General features: G+C 35.3%; 2 protein-coding genes across 8 annotated transcripts in view; one reads left to right on the plus strand and one right to left on the minus strand.

Moving 5' to 3' along the window:
* LOC6579915 (guanine nucleotide exchange factor DBS) overlaps nt 1-18,534 on the plus strand; it is a 48,528-nt gene that overhangs the window by 6,266 nt on the left and 23,728 nt on the right. For 6 of the 7 annotated variants that reach the window (XR_006357858.1, XM_044010955.1, XM_044010956.1 and 3 more), the window contains exons 2-10: nt 1,603-2,146; nt 2,208-2,298; nt 2,363-2,596; nt 2,666-2,815; nt 2,876-2,988; nt 4,796-5,018; nt 5,091-5,399; nt 5,470-5,679; nt 12,103-12,273. Coding sequence is in view for 6 of the 7 variants with exons in the window: in XM_044010955.1 (XP_043866890.1) it covers nt 1,603-2,146; nt 2,208-2,298; nt 2,363-2,596; nt 2,666-2,815; nt 2,876-2,988; nt 4,796-5,018; nt 5,091-5,399; nt 5,470-5,679; nt 12,103-12,273 (2,045 nt within the window). In the remaining variant the exon portion in view is untranslated. The remainder of the gene's footprint in view (nt 1-1,602; nt 2,147-2,207; nt 2,299-2,362; nt 2,597-2,665; nt 2,816-2,875; nt 2,989-4,795; nt 5,019-5,090; nt 5,400-5,469; nt 5,680-12,102; nt 12,274-18,534) is intronic. The other variant, XM_015163983.3, reaches the window with a different exon arrangement.
* On the minus strand, nt 17,709-18,406 carry LOC6579916 (kunitz-type serine protease inhibitor homolog delta-dendrotoxin). The gene is made up of 2 exons (XM_002005753.4): nt 18,268-18,406; nt 17,709-18,198 (listed from the first exon to the last, which is right to left on the minus strand). The coding sequence occupies exons 1-2, from the start codon at nt 18,332-18,334 to the stop codon at nt 18,008-18,010; spliced, it is 258 nt and encodes an 85-aa protein (XP_002005789.1). The 5' UTR covers nt 18,335-18,406; the 3' UTR covers nt 17,709-18,007.

The raw sequence follows: 18,534 nt of genomic DNA on the forward strand, positions 1-18,534 counted from the left end.
TATGTATGTACGTCATAATATATACACACACGCACAGTCAAGCTGCGATACGATGCATGTTCACATGCAAGGTCGTCGTAAAATGCATTCTTGAATAAATTATATGTTTTTTGTCCCATTGGTATACAGTTTTCATGGCATTTAATAGCGCTTTGTCCCAGAGCAGCAACGTTTTTACTGTAAAATGCATTTTTAATTGCGATTTAGTTGAAGTGCAGAAAAGTGAAATTTGCTCACTGAATAATATGAATTACTTAGGTCTAAATCGGTTGGCCTTCAACTATAAGAAATAATCCTAACATATGCTCTCTAGAATTTGCTGGAATAGATAGTAATACATGTCTAGCCACGCTACGCCTTCTAATTACTTTCGATAAAAACAAAATAGAATTTTAATAAAAATAAATAGAAATTTAATAATTAATTTTCACCTGGTTATAAGCTCATTATCAGGAATACCAAGCGATAAACGCACGATATTTATCAAAGCACGCGCTCAAAAAAACCAAAAATAATAATAATTATAAGTGAGGAAAAGCAAACATTAAAATATGCGGAAGAAAGAGCTAAAAATGTGAGATTCGAGCAGAGGCAAGTGTTTCGATCAGCTGAAAATGGGTCAAAACTAAAAAAGAAATGCTACATCCACAAACTCTCTCTCTATATATATAGACATACATATAGATATGATAAACACATACACATTCACACACACATATGCCAACACTTACTATTATAATATAGTATTGCATATGCAATGCACAATGTGTAAACAATTGTTGTTGTAATTTTGAATGAATGAATGAAAATTGTTGTTTGTTTAGAACTTATTGATTGGGAAAGATTACAGACAAGAGAATCTGCTTTGCGGCTAAGCAGGATTAGTTTATATACCTATTGAAAATTGGGATATAATCTTGTGGTTAATTTGTGTATAAAGGGCGAAAGAAGGCGTGGTTCTTACCATAAAATATATATGTATATTGCTGATCAACTGCAACAGCTGAGATGATAGCAAATCGTCTTCCCACTGCCCTAAATTCCAATAAAACTTATTTTCCGAGTTTCTTCTAGTTAGCGCCAATCTCTTGAAACTCTTGCCAGACTTATTTTAGGCTACCTCTACTTTGTTTTTAAATTAAAAAATATTCCAAAAAATATTTAAAATTCCTGTTGGAATATTCAGACTTATAAATTATAAATACAAATCTCGATTATTGAGCCAAATACCGAAAAATTTCTATTTGCGTAGCTCTTATAAAATATTTATTAATGCTGAGAATATATCGAAGAGTTTGATCGATATTGAGTGACCAAAAGGAAAACCTGGAGATGTTAATAAACTCTGCGAATCGTTCAGTCTTGCTTGTGCAGATTTTGTTGGCCAGTGTAATATTCGTTAGCATAGGAGAATGATGATCATTAATTTAGATGCTGTCAATCTGCCGAGTCAGTCTAACTGATGTCGATTTATCTCTGGTATCTGTCGCATTGAAAGCGATTTCATAATTTATAATGATATATAATAGAGCATATAATCATGCAATGTGATTCCTAATACATCCAATAATATAAATTCTTTGATATTCCTATACTTAATAGATAATGATGTGGAGAGTGCACTGGCCGAGTCCCAGGCAATTGTGATGAGCGCATCGCAAACGCAGCAGCGGCAACAGCAGCTGATCAGCCAGCACATGATCGAGTCCCAGATATCGGTGAGCAGTGGGGCATCCATACAGACGGCGATATTCCAGTCGCTCAGCAACTCGCCGGCGCACACGAATCGCAGCTCAGGACTGCTGCAGCACACCACGTCGACGATCAGCAGCAACTCGACGAGCTCGGTCAATTCGCAGGGCGTGGCCTATGCCGCTGAGGCGATCGGTGCGCATAAGCCCGCCGAGCAGATCAACTCGCTGCTGGAGCACATCAGTCCGGCCCAAGCGGCGGCGGCCATGAGTGGCGAGGGTGTGCTCAACATAGCCGATGTGGCGGATCTGCTGCATCCGCAGCACGCAGTGATCACTGGCGGTCGCTCCCAGGAGGGCTGTCCGCTGATCATCTTTCCGGACAACAACAATTTCAATTCGATCGAGGAAGCCGACTATCAGAAGCTCATTTTGTACCTCAGCTCAGTGCCATCGTAAGTAGATCAGAACTCTAAAAGAACTCAAGATATTTACGTTTTACTTTTACTTTTTCAGCCTGCAGGATGCTGATCTGGGCTTCCATTTGATTATCGATCGACGCAAGGATCGCTGGACCTCAGTCAAGACAGCCTTGCAGCGCATATCGGTAAGAGAACTATAGCTTTATTATATATTATAGCTTAATTATTAATAAATGCATAAATTTTCAGATCTATTTTCCCGGTATTATACATGTGGTCTATGTGCTGCGACCGTCGGGACTCTTTCAGAAGGCCATCTCGGAGGTGAGCTCCAAATTTTCATCCAAAGACGAATATCGCTTTCGGCTAATTGTGTGCTCGACCCTGAGCGATCTGCATGAATTTGTGGACCCAAGTCAATTGACACCCGATATGGGGGGCACTTTAATATATTCACATCACGAGTGGATACAGCAGAGGATTGTGAGTATTCAGGAAGTGAACGAAGCCTTATTATATGATTTATTAAACATTTTCTCTTTTGTATTCCAGTCACTGGAGAAGTTCTCAAGCCTGACGCATCAAGTCTCAGCCGAATTGGATGTCTTTATACAAGCCATACATGACACAGAGTTTCCCAACTCCGTGGAGGCAACCAAGAAGCTATTGGAGGATCAGGGCATCGACTATGCGCGTCTAAAGGTTGCCTTACCACCAATTTCCTTCAGTACTCAGCATAACTAATATGAAATTCTCTTTCAGGATGAAATCCTGGCTGCTGCCAAGCATGGCGAAACGCTACTAGATAAAATCAAATCGAACGAGGAGCTCAAGGAGTTCTCGGAGCGCACTGGCAATGTCAGCGCCATTGAGAGGTATTTATAGAGTTTGTAGAGTTGGTGTTCTTGAATTGCGCTGCTATATAGAGTAAACTCTGGAGTAATATTGCTCGAACTTCTTTTTTAACTCTGTCCCTAATTCTCAATTTCGCGTTTCTCTATATATTTAACTTTAACTTTGACTTAACTAAAGTTGTAACGCCTTCAAGTTTTTACTAACTTTGATATCTATTCTATTTGGTTTTTATAGCTCTGCACTGGTTTTTGTATTAACATTTATTTTAAGAACAATATTTTTGAAGACAGTTTATACATTGATTTCATTTCTCTCTTGTGGACATATATATAAATATGTATGTATATATATATATTAATATCTATATATATTTATATATTTATGTATCATATTCATTCTGTCATTCATAATACTCCACAAATGTTGCTTATCAGATCACATTTATTTAATGCCAAAATCAGTTTTTTATTTAAAAGGGTTGTAGTTTATTAATTAGTTAAAATATATTTAAAAATAATTAAATAAATTATTTAATATTTTTTAAATATTATAGAGATAGTTTTTTAGTTGGAACTCTTGTGCTTACAAGATATATAATAATAAAAATAATATATCCAGAGTATAGATTAGAACTTTTATTGATGGTATATATAGTAAACTTTCAGATCGTGATTATAACATTGAAATGCATGCATCTGCCATAGCACAAGTGTCTAGTATTTGAAATACACCTTTTACAAAATTACGAATGAGGGGGTGGATTTAGGCGTGGAGTTGAATTATAATAAAAAGGGTATAAAAAGGTTGTACTTCACTAAGTTTTAAGTCGGATTCTGTTGCGCCAAACACATTTTACCGAATTATCGGGAAAAATGGTTGGAATAGCCTAATCTCTACAACAATTTCGACATATCAGATCTCTTTTAAATCAAAGTTCTATTTGTTGTTGACTTTATCCCAAAAATAATAGTCATATATTTATATAAATATAGTACGGTAGTATAATTGTTATTATTACTTTAGAAGCTAGTCGATACTATTATTAAATAATATTAAAGTATTTATATAAATATTAAAATATTATTTATATTATTACTACATTTATAATTAAACAAATGAACCGTAGATAGTTCTCTTGATATATTTCTCTCCTTATCTTGCAATTCGAATAATTGATTTTGGTGTTAGAGCAGATATTTATTTAACCATAAGACACAATAATAGGGTATACTTGAAATTAAAACTGCTAAGAGCTGTTGTTATAAATTTCTCATTTCAAATATAGTTTTGCATGTAAAATAAAAATAAATGTCAGCCCAAAGTTTCGCTTAATGTTAGCAAGAATTTTGTGCCAAAAAATCAATATTTATGCATGTCTAAATGTTTCTCGTTTAAACGTCGATGTGCGTTTGTTTCATAAAGGGGAACCTTTGAGCCAACAATGTTAATGACTGTCACAGATAAGATAACACACACACACACACACATACACACACTTTTAAACGAATTCACTCAATTTGATCTCACATTGGTCCACTCGAACTTCACAATTCACAATTTCTTCACTATGCACACAAAAAAAAAAAAAAAAGATAAATTTAACAGAAAAAAAACTTTAATAATAAACATAAAACACGTTGCAATCTCTATCATTGGAATCTCGCTCATCACACTCATTAAGTTGTTGCCGTCTTTTGTCTTTTGTCTTCTCCCCTGTTGCGCGCTCAATTTTCCATTTCAAATACTTTTGACTCAAATGAAAATAAAAATGTGCATAAAAAAATGAATTAAAAAACAAAATCAAAAAACAAAAATATCGATGTGCAGATCCAGTGCAGGGCAGCCAATACATCGTCAGCAAATTATTTATCACCAACAATATAAGTTTAAACAACCCCAACATTATGATGATTGTCGCGATTATCGTAGACTGCTGATCCAACTGGAGGAAACTGAGCGTCGCTTCGACGAGTTCTGGCGCACCCATCGTAACCGGCTGGAGCAATGCCTGCTGCTGCGAATGTTCGAGCAGGACTTCCGAGAGCTGCAGGTGAGTTGGGCTAAGGGCAAAGAAAGCCTCTCTATTGAATTCTCTTAACTAATTCCCGATTCCCCATTGCAGAGCATCTTTGATGGCCACCTCAAGACTGTGGCGGACATGACGGAGATTGGCGAGAGCGTGGAGCGCGTTGCAACGCTCGTGCAGGAGACGGAAGACTTCTGCAAACTAATCAAGGCCGATGTCGAGCGGGCCGAGGAGGCGATTCAAGCGGGACAACAGCTGATTGGCTCACGCGGCGTCTACCCCTGGGAGATTGTCCAGCCCAAGTGCGATGAGCTGCAGCGCGTCTGCGACATCATCAACGTGCGGCTGACCAAACGGCTTGAGATTCTGGCCAAGAACAGCGAACTAATGGAGAGAGTTGAAAAGGTGAGCAGACTGAGTTTATTACACTATGTGCATATTTAATAATCTCTCTCTCTCTCGCTCTCTCTTACAGGCTAATCAATGGTGTGCCAATGGCGTGGAGCTCCTGGCCTCGCAGCGCATCGAGAAGTGCTCCGTGTCGGCCGATTTAGCCGAGCAGAGCCTGCACGAAATACAGGCCTTCATAGCATCCGCTTCAGATTTCAAATTATCTAGTCCAAGTGAATTCAAGAAAATCTTTCTGGATAGCACGACACCGGAGACCAAAGCACTCGTATCTCAGGTGAGAATTATAATTGCTTTTAAATTATGTGACAAAATATAGATAAAAAGAGGTATATTGAACATAAATATTAGTCTGATGAAATATTTAAAAGTGTACTATTATTTAATTTTTTTTTTTTTTTGTGAATTGTTTTACATAAATTATGTATTTTAAATAATAATATGTATATACTATTATTTATTTTAAAATTTTTTCGATATACAAGAAAACTATCAAATAGTTAAAATTGTTTTATAAATTTCCATAATTTTAATATTTTATTATTAATATATGTATACAAAATTATTGCCAAAAATCGTAAAAGGATTAAATTCACAATTTTAATATTTTATTAAAATAATTTATATTTAAATATTTTCTATTATTATATTTTTTTCTTACAATTGAATTGAACTTTTATATATTAAAAAAGCATTGAGATTAATTTACATTTTTTTTTTATCTAAATGGCTATAATCAAAATTGTTTAGCAAGTCTACTAAATCACTTAATAAACAAAAGCAAAATTCCCGCATTAACCAACTTTTATGTGTTTGCCTATACATTTATATATTTATATATTCATTAATACCTTGTTAACACCCATCAAATGTGTCACAATATTTAAAGTTTTTTTTTATATAAATTTGTTTTCTTTCTAATGTTAACCGATCATGCTGTAATAGATTTGCCATATAAATCACATCTCTTACGTTGACTTAATAATTTTATATATATTAGCAGAGCAACGTGTAACGCCCATATACAGCGCTCTCCCTCTCCCTCTTGCTGTCTCTCTCTATCTCTGTTCACATTTGTGATTGTGATTGTGATTTAATTCCAGAGACAGAGACTGGTTCTGCTATGTTCAGCTGTTAGCAGTTGCTTCTACAGTTGGTGTCTGTGTGAGCGAGTACAGTTAGATAACAGCGCTTGCAATTGGAATGGGGCATTCTTCGATGTTGCAACAAACATAATGTGCATTTAATGCCACAAATGGTATCAATCAACCGGTTTTCTGTCCCCAGCCAAGGCGAGTCGTAGCCGAGGGCAATTGTGGACGCAGACAAAGTAAAGCATAAACATTTTCCAAGTAGGCGTTGCGGCATCTCTAAGAGAACTTTGACTGATTTCATAAATTTAAAGTATTTCAGAACTTAAGACTTTGCAATCTGTTTCTTATGAAGGAAGTAGTTTAGTAATAAGAGCTTTAATTTACTTGATTTCAATTTTGCTTCAAGCAAAACATATATTTAATTTAATATTTGTTTTCCGGTTGCTCTATCTTGTAAAATAGTAGTAGTCGTAAGGTTGGACAAAAAAAAACATTAGTGATAAACTTAATGTCAATACTTTTTGGTACTACTTTTTACTACTACTTTTTGCTATGATACATAAATATATATAGTATGTTCTAAAAGGAAGATTTGAACTTAAACCTTATTAGTTAGGAGATTTATAACAGCTGGAAAGTTAACTCTTTCAGTTACTCTCAATTAGCCTCAAGATATATTAACTTTAATCATTTAATACATTTTGTGCTCTAACTTAATCTTTCAAACATGTTCCACCATACAAGCTTGCGATGCAACATAAACTTTAGCATCAAACATGTTCGATCGCCAGAATCATAACATAACAGAATATGTTAATCAAGTATACATGCATGAGTCCGAGTCTATTAACAGCAGTATGCATGCACATGCACATGTAAAGTCAATCTTATACTGTAACAGATTTGAGCTTATACACATCTTATACGCTAGCTGCGCCAACGAAATATCAAATCAGAATTATAATTGATGCCTTGGCATGCGCTCCGGAGTCCCGACCCACAGTGACCCATTTCGCTGGAGTCCAGTTTTTATTTTTGGTTAGGCATTTATTCATTTATAGCAATCTGCGAAAAGATGTCGCGGCACAAGCTCACGAAATGGGTCAAGCAAGACCCGTTTTGGCCAATGCTGCGGGAATATTCTTAAAGCATTTACGTTTTGCGCATTTGTGGCTGTGTCTGTGTTTAATGACTTTGGCACAGTTCAGAGTTCTGCGCTGGACCGCTTTCATTCCAGTCTCGCTGGAGTCACGTTTGACCAGTTGGCCAACTGGATATCCTTGTGGATTGCATGCTAGCTGGCCATCATACCGACAAAAAAGCTATCTTAACTATCCATAAACGTTAACTATTAAATCATGAGCGATGTGCTAACTGAAGAATTTCAGTTGCATCACAGCAATTGCGAATCTCTTTTATAGATTGATATGTCGAACGAGTAGCATTTCATGTTAGTATAAGTGTGGGCAAATTATCAGCATGATCTGTTGTTGGACAAACATCACTGCAGTGCACTGTTAAAAGACTCGAATTATCACTCCATCGTAAACAGACATTAATGGCCTCGGCTGCAAATTTAATTACATAATTTTACATTTACAGAGCACTGCTAAGTACTTCAATTGAAGGAAATGTTAAAGAATTTTAATACTTTGTTAACTCAGCCTCAAATCTTTTGAAGTCAACGGTAATTTAAGTTATATGCGATTTTTATTTTTTTTTATTTTTACATTTTTATTAAATACATTTAATTAAAATCTAAGCTTAAGAATTTAAAAGTTGTTTGCCCTGGCCAAAATAATTGTCAGTAAGTACTGGGTGGAGTTTATATATGTATGTATACACCTCCACAGTCAGTCGAATTCAAGATTTCAACTGTTTAATTCGCTTACAATCTTAGATTTTATATATGTATATGTATGTGTGCTTAATACAGCTGTTGAAACCATCACTGGGCATTAACATCGAGTGGGGTCACAATGTATGATTTCTAATGCTTACATACATACATACATATTGATGCTTAAATAGTGTTTTGAATTCTTTAACAGTGTAATGCCACTGCACGCATGTTAGCATATGCGCCCCTGTTTAACATTTTAAGCCGAACCCTAAACTCATTTAACATTATTATCAGCTGCAACCTTTTGCTCGCTGCAGCTTAGCTATAGATATGTTTAAGAGATAAGCACAGCTATTAGTTATAGTCATACTCATACTTGAGAATTTCCAATAAGAATGTTCTCGACTTTTCTGTTAATGTTGTCGTCTCTTACACTCTCCCTAACGGCAGCATTGATCAGATGTTCAGGCTTGAACTGGAAGTCATTTCCTAGCAATGGAAAGTTTTCGTTTTTAGTCAAACTTGAGTTATGCGAATTGTTCCGCCTCACGCATTACATTGTTCTATAGTATAAAAGATTTTTAACACAATAACTTTACTTCACTTTATATAAAATGTTTACCCTTATTGTTCTCTAACCTTTGGCTAAGACAATTCGATGGGCGGTGAGTCAAGTGCTTGAACTTGAGGCCTAAGGCACGTATAGAGCGTGAAGGCAGCTCAAAGAGTCAACTACCGCTTACTATGTCTCTCATATTATTCACTTAATATAGCTAATTGTATATTCGAATGTATATTTTGATTATGTGATGCGCTACGGCAATCAAGCGAGCCCATGCAGCTTCAAAAACTAATCGCAAATGCTTAATTAAGTTGACAGCGGCTGTGGGCTATCATTGAAATTTCAAATTTGACTTCGCCTCAGCTCACATATTCGTGCATCAAGGCGCTAATGGAGTTCGTTCACTGACGCCAAGAGCGTGGGCGCCGACTCCTGCAAAGGTCAATGGTAGCCAATGGAAGAACTGGTCGTATGAGCAGGCAACAAAAATAGAAAAGCATTTGAATTTTTATAGAGTTGCCAAAGAGCAATAAGTAGGACTAAATCAAAATATTACTAAAATTATTTTAAGCAAAAAAAAAAAAAATAAATAAAAAAAAAAACAAATATTAAATAAATATAAATATTTTATTTTTATTATTTTTATATATTAAATTTATATAAAATTTGAGTAATATGTTTAGCTAATATTTTTTTATTGTACTCAAATTTTTGCAAAATCTTTAAATTTAAATTCTTTTATTAGTAAGGTGATTTGAGTTATATACATTTTTAATATATTTACATTATAATATATTAGTATTTAATATTTTAATATTTTTAAATAAATTAACTATATTTTAAAAAAATTTATTTTTTGTTTAGACTTATATTTTTTTAAGATTTATCACATACATACGTAAATTTTAATATATATCTAATATTTTATATTATTTAAAAGCAAATGGCTTAATGAACAAAAGATTTTGACGCGACAACCCTGAAAATCTTCATGCCTGAAAATCTTCATGTCCAGCCACAATTTATGCAAGCACAGGCCACATAAATAACATTTTAGTACATTACAAAATATTTTTGGTGTTGTTAGCGCATAGACAGCAGCAGCAGCAGCATCAGCAATAGTTGCAGCAACAGTTGCCGCAGCATCTACAGCAGCAGCAGCTGCATTGTATCATTTGATCAAGTGTGCGGCTTGTATGGACTTTCGCAGAAGGCAACATAACTGGAAAAATGGAAACCCAAGCTGCATGTTGAAGATGCGCCAATGCAGTGGTTGACAATAACACCACAACAACTACAACAGCAGCTCCAACAACAACAACAATGTGGACTCCCAACTCCAGCTCCAACTGAGATGCGTCGGAAGCAAAAGTGAAAGCGGCAATTGAACCGTTGTCGTCGACCATTATGTAAAATGTCAAAAGGTCGTGACATCGCCAAATGCCCGTTGTCCTCCAGGTGCAATTCAATTATGCAACAGCCAATTGCCAATCGATTGATAAGCGTGTGCCTATGCATGTGCCTGTTGCAGTTATTCGCTTATATAAGCTGATGTCAGCTGATTCGCTTAACTTTAGACTTAATTATATGAAATTTCTATGCTGAACTCTGACTCTGACTTTGTTTATCTATAAATATTTTTAGACTTTTTCATGAAATCTAAGGATTTCAGTGATTCCCGATTTCTATTGTATAGCTGATCCTTAACAAATCTTTAAATTTTCTTTAAGAAATAGTGTTAATAGTTCCCATAATCTTTATCAGGCAACTCAGAAATTCAAGTCGTACTTCAATTTTTATTTCAATGAAATATTAACTGAATAAAGTTCTTCTACCTATTAGGAAACTTTATAAAAACAGAATTCAGTTTATGTATATTATATTATATATTATATTGTATTATATTATATTATATTTAATTTATGTTTATTTTTCGTACTTTATACAAAAATCAAAATGTACCCTATATACTCGCTTTCACTATGTGAGCGAGCATTAGACTTGAAGTGTGAGGAATTGTTGCACTTTTGGCGTGGCACAAATTCAATTGTTCGATGCCCGAGCCGAGCTGAAACACCTGTTGCAATGTCTCCCTCAGCTGAGCTGAGCGAACTTCGCTTTACTTTCGTGCTCTTTCATTTCATTTTGCCAGGGAGAAATCACGTGAGAATACCACTAAAAATTCTCCAACATTATAAAACACATTGTTGTTGGGCTATATTTATTATGCCATAAGCGTTGGGCAAATGCATTTTGTGGATGGAACAGAGAGCAAGAAGTGTGCGATAAGTGTGTGTGCTTAGATGATAATCAAATGAAATGTAAATGGAAATGGGAATATCTCTCTACCAAGTAGTGGGAGTATAAATTTATATATAAACTAACTATATAGCTATGTATATTACTGCTGTATTACTAGACTATGTATATAATTTACTTTAAGCTGTATAGATTATATTATAATGATGATGAGTAATACTCGATCCTTTAGAATACTTTGAAGATATTCAATTACCGGTTTTCTCTGCCCCTTTTAATGTTCCTTCTCATTCTATCCAAAACTGAGCCAATTCCGACAAGCATTTGATCTTCTCGTATCTTAAGTTAAATATGCAAATATGTATTTAAAACCAATATCATTTAACTGAAAAAAAGTAATTCGAAACTTATCTATAAACAACTGTAACTACTATAAATTTCCTGCACCATCTAGCTTGCTCTGCTTTTGCCTTTTCTATTATCTAACCGCCTTTTGAATTGAGATCGCACGCCCATTTTCTTGGCTACTTAACACTTTCTCTTTGCTGATGTCGTTCTAAGAACTAGACTCTTTATAATGCAGACGAACAATACCAAGACGATGTCAAAAATTGAGAGTAAAGTCTTTTTTCATTGCAAGAATAGCAGATGAAGAAGCCTAGAAAACTCTGCGGCTCGTTATGAATGGAACAGTTTGTGATTATGGTCAAGGAGTGAATGACAATAGTCGACTTAAAATTCCATATTTTAGTTCAGTTCAATACAATTGTCAGCGCTGACTTCGATTGGACTTCTATGTAGATCGCGCGACTTTCCAAATGGGACTACATTTTGTAAGAACTCGGAGAGAAATCTAGACTTTAGAATTCCGTTTAGTTTTAACAGTTTTGGAAATGAATCACGAGATTAATATTAATTCATTTGCACTCTATATATTTGCAGGTTCTGCAGCGCATCGATGACGTGTCCTTGATGTGCGACAAGCGCATTGCGAGCCTCAAGAAGCTGGCGCTGAAGCCGCCGCGTCCTGTGCAACAGGTGACGCCGGAGCCGGCCGTGCCGCTGCAGCCGCCAGGTGGCGCGCCTCACCTGTTGCGACGTAAACAAAATAAGGTAAGTTTGTATGAACAGCTATTGCTTAAGGTATTTTTAGTAATTTTTATTATTTGTGTATAAAACTGATAGAAATGGCAAAGTATAAAAATTTTCTATTCTATTTGATAGACCTCAAAATTGTGTTTAAAATTGATTATATTTTGAAGTGATATTTTGCAATAAAATTATTATTTGAAAGAAGTATTTTTTAAAGAATTAAATAGGCACATTTAGGAAAATTAAAGCATTCCATTCATCTTAGTAGTAAAAATTAGTAGAAAATAATATAAAGTAATATACATATATGAAATGAATAATATATAAAAATACCAATTAAAATTGAATACTACTTATTCATCTTTGTTTTTTTTTTTTTAATTCAAACTAAACTAAATAAATAAATATTCTAAAAATTTTTAAATTAAAGAAAAAAAAAACATAAGAATAATAAAATAAAAATACTTTCACAAATATTAATTTTTCCACTTCAAAAATGTCTTCTTTAAAAGGATCGCAAGACGATTTTCTTTTCTTTCCCATTTAAGCTATACATTAAAGCAGCTTTCTTCTCTAATAGTTTAAGTATCAATCAATGCGTCAGTCAATCAATCACGCACTGCATGACAAACAAAAACTGCACCTAGACTCGATTAATTGATTTCCATGAACAATGCCGAGAGTCAATGACTCAACTCGATTCCGAATGCATGCAGCCGACCTAATCCTAATCAGTTAAGATCTGGCAGTGGCAAATGAGAAATGTGAAAATAATTGAAAATGACGAGCCAAAGCAGCGGTTTATTAACCACTGAACCACTAAATATGCGTTGCGTATTTTTGTATTCTTAATTAAACAAAGGCGAGCGCATTTTCTTTGCTTGGGGAATACCTATTAAAAGATAAAAGTAAAGGGTATGCTGGAATGAAATAGAGATAAGTAAAGACATAGACTTGGACTTGAATTTGCATAGATCTAGTTGTAAAATTCTTATAAATTATATTCTATAAGCAAGTTCGACTCAATCTTAATCAAAGGGCATCCTCAAGTCTGGCATGCCCCACTTGCATACACTCTTACTTGCTGGCTTTAGATTTGTAGTACAAATTTCAAGTTCATTGTGCGAAATTCACACGATGCTCTTGTTTTTCATGATTATCTCTAGCTGTACAAAGAGATTCAGGCCCGCGACTCGGCTTCAATTGTTGCAGCGACCCAACAAAGGCCTCAGGCGAAACAAAGCCAGCGGCAGAGTCAGAGTGGTGGTGTCTGAGAGGGGGCACGGAGTTGGAGCTGGAGTTGGAGTCATAGACGCTTTGATAAGACAAATGCCAACCGCAAGTTTCACTTTTGCTGGCCGCGCAAATCGTAGATTACCACGCCGACCCACAGCTGGAGGCGAGCTAACTATATACTATATACATAGGTATATATGGCATGAATGGGCCATACGACTCGACGACTCTGGGCCAGCTGCGTATGAGCCACAAATTGTTGACCGTCGGCCTTCCGAAATTTCATAATTACCTTCCGAGACAAATTAGTGCAGTCGAGGCATAATTGAGTCGGGCGCTCAGTGTCGTTTACCATTTACTGTCTAACTGCCTTAACGACCTGTGGGGGTACCAGAAACATTTACATTAATCCATTAGCCGAGAGTTTCCCCTTTGAGTACGGGCCAAAGAGTGCGACAACAATGTTGGATGAAGTTTTCTTTCGAATAAGTAGTAGAATTAGCATATGAATAATGGGTCTTTCGTATAAATCTCTAATCATATAGTAGACCTAATATGAACAATTTGTAGCTTTTCCTGTGCCACATTGAAATTAGGGGCGTGCCATGGGGTCTTTATTGATAACAGCAAACTTTGGATATGTGTAATTTGCATATGTAGTAGATCATGTAAAGGAGGATCAATAGGAAGAGATCACAAACATTTGAATAAGTAGAATTAGTATATATCATATCGGCTTATAAATGAAATATTTTAGCCTATCAAAGCGTATATTTAATAATTATTTATTATAGTATAATCTGTAAAATAGTTCATTTACATATATCTGCCTATCATATTTAACTCGTTATATACTTCCAATATCAATACAGTTTCAATTTTGATCGATCTTCTAAGTGCTGCAATCCCATCTCAAATTGACTGCAACGATTGCATTCAATGTGGTCAGCCAGCGCTAACAAGCCAGGGCTCTAGAGCTATAGATAGATAATATCTTGAGCAAGTCAGAAGCTAAGAATTGCATATTAAACATTTCCGCTGGGCAGCAAAAAAAAAAATAGATAATAATAATGCAGAAAAGAAATTTGCAATTCCGCAATTGAATAAAAGCAAAGATAAAGCAATTTCCATAAGTGCAAAGCGCTTTTCTCGCTCAAATTACAGCTAACTGTGCAAATTCCCGTTGCATCTAATTTCCTCAGAGCACTTTTCACTTGGCATTCTGAAGAAGGCGAGCCAACGAGTGAATGGACATTGATTATGTTGCCCTGCAGTCTCTATGCGATCTTAGGCTTATAAAGAAATTAGAAGTAAAAAAATAAATAAAAATATAAGAATACATATAATCTATATAAAGACTAATAAACTACATATAAAACACTATACAGATAAAAGGAATGTAAATATACATAAATATGTTATGTACAACATGATGCATTCATTGCACAGACTGTTAAAACTAACACTGTTAAAGCTCAGACTGTTAATATGCATGTAGGCTTTTAGTGCTGTTATATACTGTTATATGCATATACATTTATACTGTTCCTAGCTTGTACTGCATCTCACGAATGCATTTTGAATAAACTCCAGTTTAAATTGTGAAAAATTAGAAAATTATTCAATATGCGAATAGTTTTCAAATAAATGTGAAATATATAATTCATAGAAATATTAAAACTATTATTGATTGCTAAAGAAACTGTTGAGTAGAATGCACTATTGCTAGCCAAAAAATACTTTTATTACATAAACATACATATATTATATTTATGACAATTTTTGCGCATAAATTATTTTTATTTTATAATTATTTTGACATTGTGGCAGCCCAGCCCAATTGTTGGCAACATATTTATTCATCTATTCAGCTTTGATCTACAATATAGCATCATGTGAACTTAGTTCATCTTTAAACAATTCTAAGTTAAATTTAAGTTGGTTCAAGTTTATTTATAGGTCAAGCGACCCGCCTTGCCTCGGCATTGACCAACTATCGCTTGTTGGTTAATTAAAAAATACGTGCGTACAATACGCACCTTTAAAAACAAAGTTGGGGTTTTCATTATGTAATTTATGAAAATTTCCATATGCGGGCGTCTAAAGAGAAGAAGAAGAAGCAGCAGCGTTTCTTAGGTGCGTGGCTCGAATTGGTGTCAATTTGAATGTGAAGCACTCAAAGTTTTTGCTGCCTGCAAAAATGCAATTTTATGTTTGTTTTGTTTTTTGCGTTTTTCGACAGCCGACAGTCGGACGGACAGACAGACAGACAGACAGCAGCCTGTGGCAACCGCGATCTTTACTCGCTGTCCACATGATTGATGTCCGTTGGCTGTCGCAGTGTTGTCTCTGGGTCTATTGTCTCTCGGTTTTTATTCATTTGAATTTCGTTTGATCTGCTGCAGGTTTTTTGCACAAATAGAAAATATGCATTGCCCCAGCGACCCGTTCTTATTGTACTATGAATGGGAGTGGAGAGGCAAGATCCAAATGCACTGCAACTAAACATGTGGGCTAAGCTAATGGGTATATATCAGACTGAGTAGTATATACATATATACTATGTGTTAGTTAGAGCTTGGCAAGTCTTTTAGTTTTTGCATCTTTGATTTAGCTGCTGCGATTTCTCCTGCACAGGTGTCCATTAAGCAACAACACAATCGAAAGTGTGCAGACAATTTCTAATTGTTTCTCTCTCTCTCTCTCTCTCACACACACACACATTTTTTGATCAGCTTAAATCGAATGCAATAATGCGTCATGTCGAACAATGACTGTCTGCCACTGCGCTGCCCAAAATGGGAGAATGATGGGGCCGAGCGGCTAGCTGAGCACTGTCTATGCCCCCTCTCTTTCGCTCCAACAGCTTTGTGTATGCCTTGTCCAGGTGCTGCGCTTGTTGCAATCGAAGCTTTTTCCATAATTAAATAATTAATCGTCATTTTATTAGGCCCGTGCATAAGCTATACGCTCTTTCACTTTCACATTTGTTTATGCGTCTAAACACAGACAGACATACATATAAATATGTATGTGTATGTACATATACACGTATTTATATCTTTATATTTCATGCAAGCATGTGAGATATTAAAAAATTATGAGACAACGCGCTGCCAATTGAATGTGTCGCCGCATCGTGTCGCGTCGCGTTGTGCAAAGTGAAATATATTTTCTGTTTTGTTTGTTGTTTTGCTGTTGTTTTCATTATGGCTGTGGCATTGTCAAAGCAACGCACGTAAGGTTAAGTAAGTGCCGCAAGCAGCCCGTGGCAGGCTGTTGGCAGGAGGCAGAGGGCACGAGGCAGGGGGCAGGAGGCAGCCAACGGCAAGCAGCTGCACTCTGTGGCACGCATCTGCGGGCTGCCAAATATGTTTGCAATCCGAGGGTCTTTTCACCAGCTGTCCCACACCATGGCTGTTGCACTTTTCGCCTGCCTATGGCCACAACTATGTTATAAACTAATTATTGTGGGAGACTAAGCAGCAGAAGAGGGAGAGAGACAGAGAGAGAGAGGGAGAGCGAAAGACATTTGCATACAGCGCACTGAACTTGTAACCAAGCCGCGGGCCCACAGTAGCCCAGTCAACGCGCTTGCCACATTTTCTCAGCATTTTATTTACTTTTGATACCCTGTACAAATAGTTAATGACTATAAAAGGAGTATGTTGCATTTGAGATTATATGTATATGGAAAAGGCAGGTGCATCATCTAATCAACTAATGTTTCAATCAAACTAAGAATTTTTCTTCAAAATTTACTTGTTATTTCATTTAACAAAAAAAAAAAAAAAAAATAATAATAATAAAAAACAAATAAAATAAAAAATTAATTATAAATGAGTAGTAAATATGAATTAAATATTTAAAAAAAAAATACAAAAAAATAATAACAACAAATATTAAATAATAAATAAAAAAATTTTAAAAATAAATAATTTATAGTAAATATAAAATAATAGTAAATAATTATTTTAAAAATATAAATATAAATATAAATATTAGTAAAAAAAATATAAATATAAATATATTAATACATAATAAAAATATAATTACATAATAAATATATAATTAAATTATCATAGAAAAAAAAAAGATATTTAAAATATTAAAAAAAAAATATACATATAAATAAAGAAATGCTATAAATAATTGAATACAGAATACAGAAAATGGTGAATAAAATAATAGTAGTAAAAATTCTTAATAAAGTCAAGCAAATAAATAGTTACTATAAATGTTCAATAATAGTGAAAAATAAACCAAAAAATCATTAATTAATTAATAATTGAGTAAATCTCTAGCTCAGTACAGAGTATGTTATAGTCGCGTAAGACAAACTTGAAGCTTAATGAACTCTGTCAATACGTGTAGATAAATACGTGTATACACATATTAATAATATGCATGTATATTTAATACACACATCTGAATATGCATTAACCCAAAAACTTAGTTTTAGTCGCCTGGAAATCGCTTGGGCCTCGGGCATTGGCTCTGCTTCGTCGTTTAAATTCGATCAGCTATTAAATTTAGGTGCGCGCTGCGGTGCACAGTGGTCGAAGCACTCGGTCTTGGTGAAGAAGCGATTCGAGTTGCCGCCGCAGGACGAATAGTCGAAGGGTTTGCAGCTCCTGGTCTTGGGATTGTAGTACCACATGCGGACGTGGGAGTGGCAGCTGCCGTACTCTGGCGGCTGTTTGCAGTCATCTGCAAGGGGAGCGAGTGTGGGGAATGTTCTAGGATCTTGGATCTTGGAGCAATCTTGGACTGACTCACCCCATCCACCGTCGGGCCAGTCGGCGGCAACAAGTGCAGTCAACAGCAGCAGCAAGAAATAGGACATTCCGCAAGTGTTTGAATTCGCTCTGCTCTTGGCCAAATAACCGAATTCGCTAGACTGATTGAAGTGGGCTAGAACCAAAGGCGTTTTATAGCCATGCGAACAGTCAGCGGCAATGCGTCATTTGGGAAAGTGCCTAATGGGTCCAAATCTAGTGCAATTCTCGTTCTATCAGTAATTGCTTAAAGATCTCTCAATTATGG

This window comes from Drosophila mojavensis, unplaced genomic scaffold, assembly GCF_018153725.1.
Source record: "Drosophila mojavensis isolate 15081-1352.22 unplaced genomic scaffold, ASM1815372v1 contig_80, whole genome shotgun sequence".
Taxonomy (NCBI): Eukaryota; Metazoa; Arthropoda; class Insecta; order Diptera; family Drosophilidae; genus Drosophila; species Drosophila mojavensis.

What these genes read in the sequence shown, in the direction of transcription:
- LOC6579916 (XM_002005753.4), bottom strand. Translation starts at nt 18,334, where the DNA reads ATGTCCTATTTCTTGCTGCTGCTGTTGACTGCACTTGTTGCCGCCGAC. An exon ending in CTGGCCCGACGGTGGATGGG is followed by an intron (nt 18,199 to 18,267) that starts GTGAGTCAGTCC and finishes CTCCCCTTGCAG; the next exon opens with ATGACTGCAAACAGCCGCCA.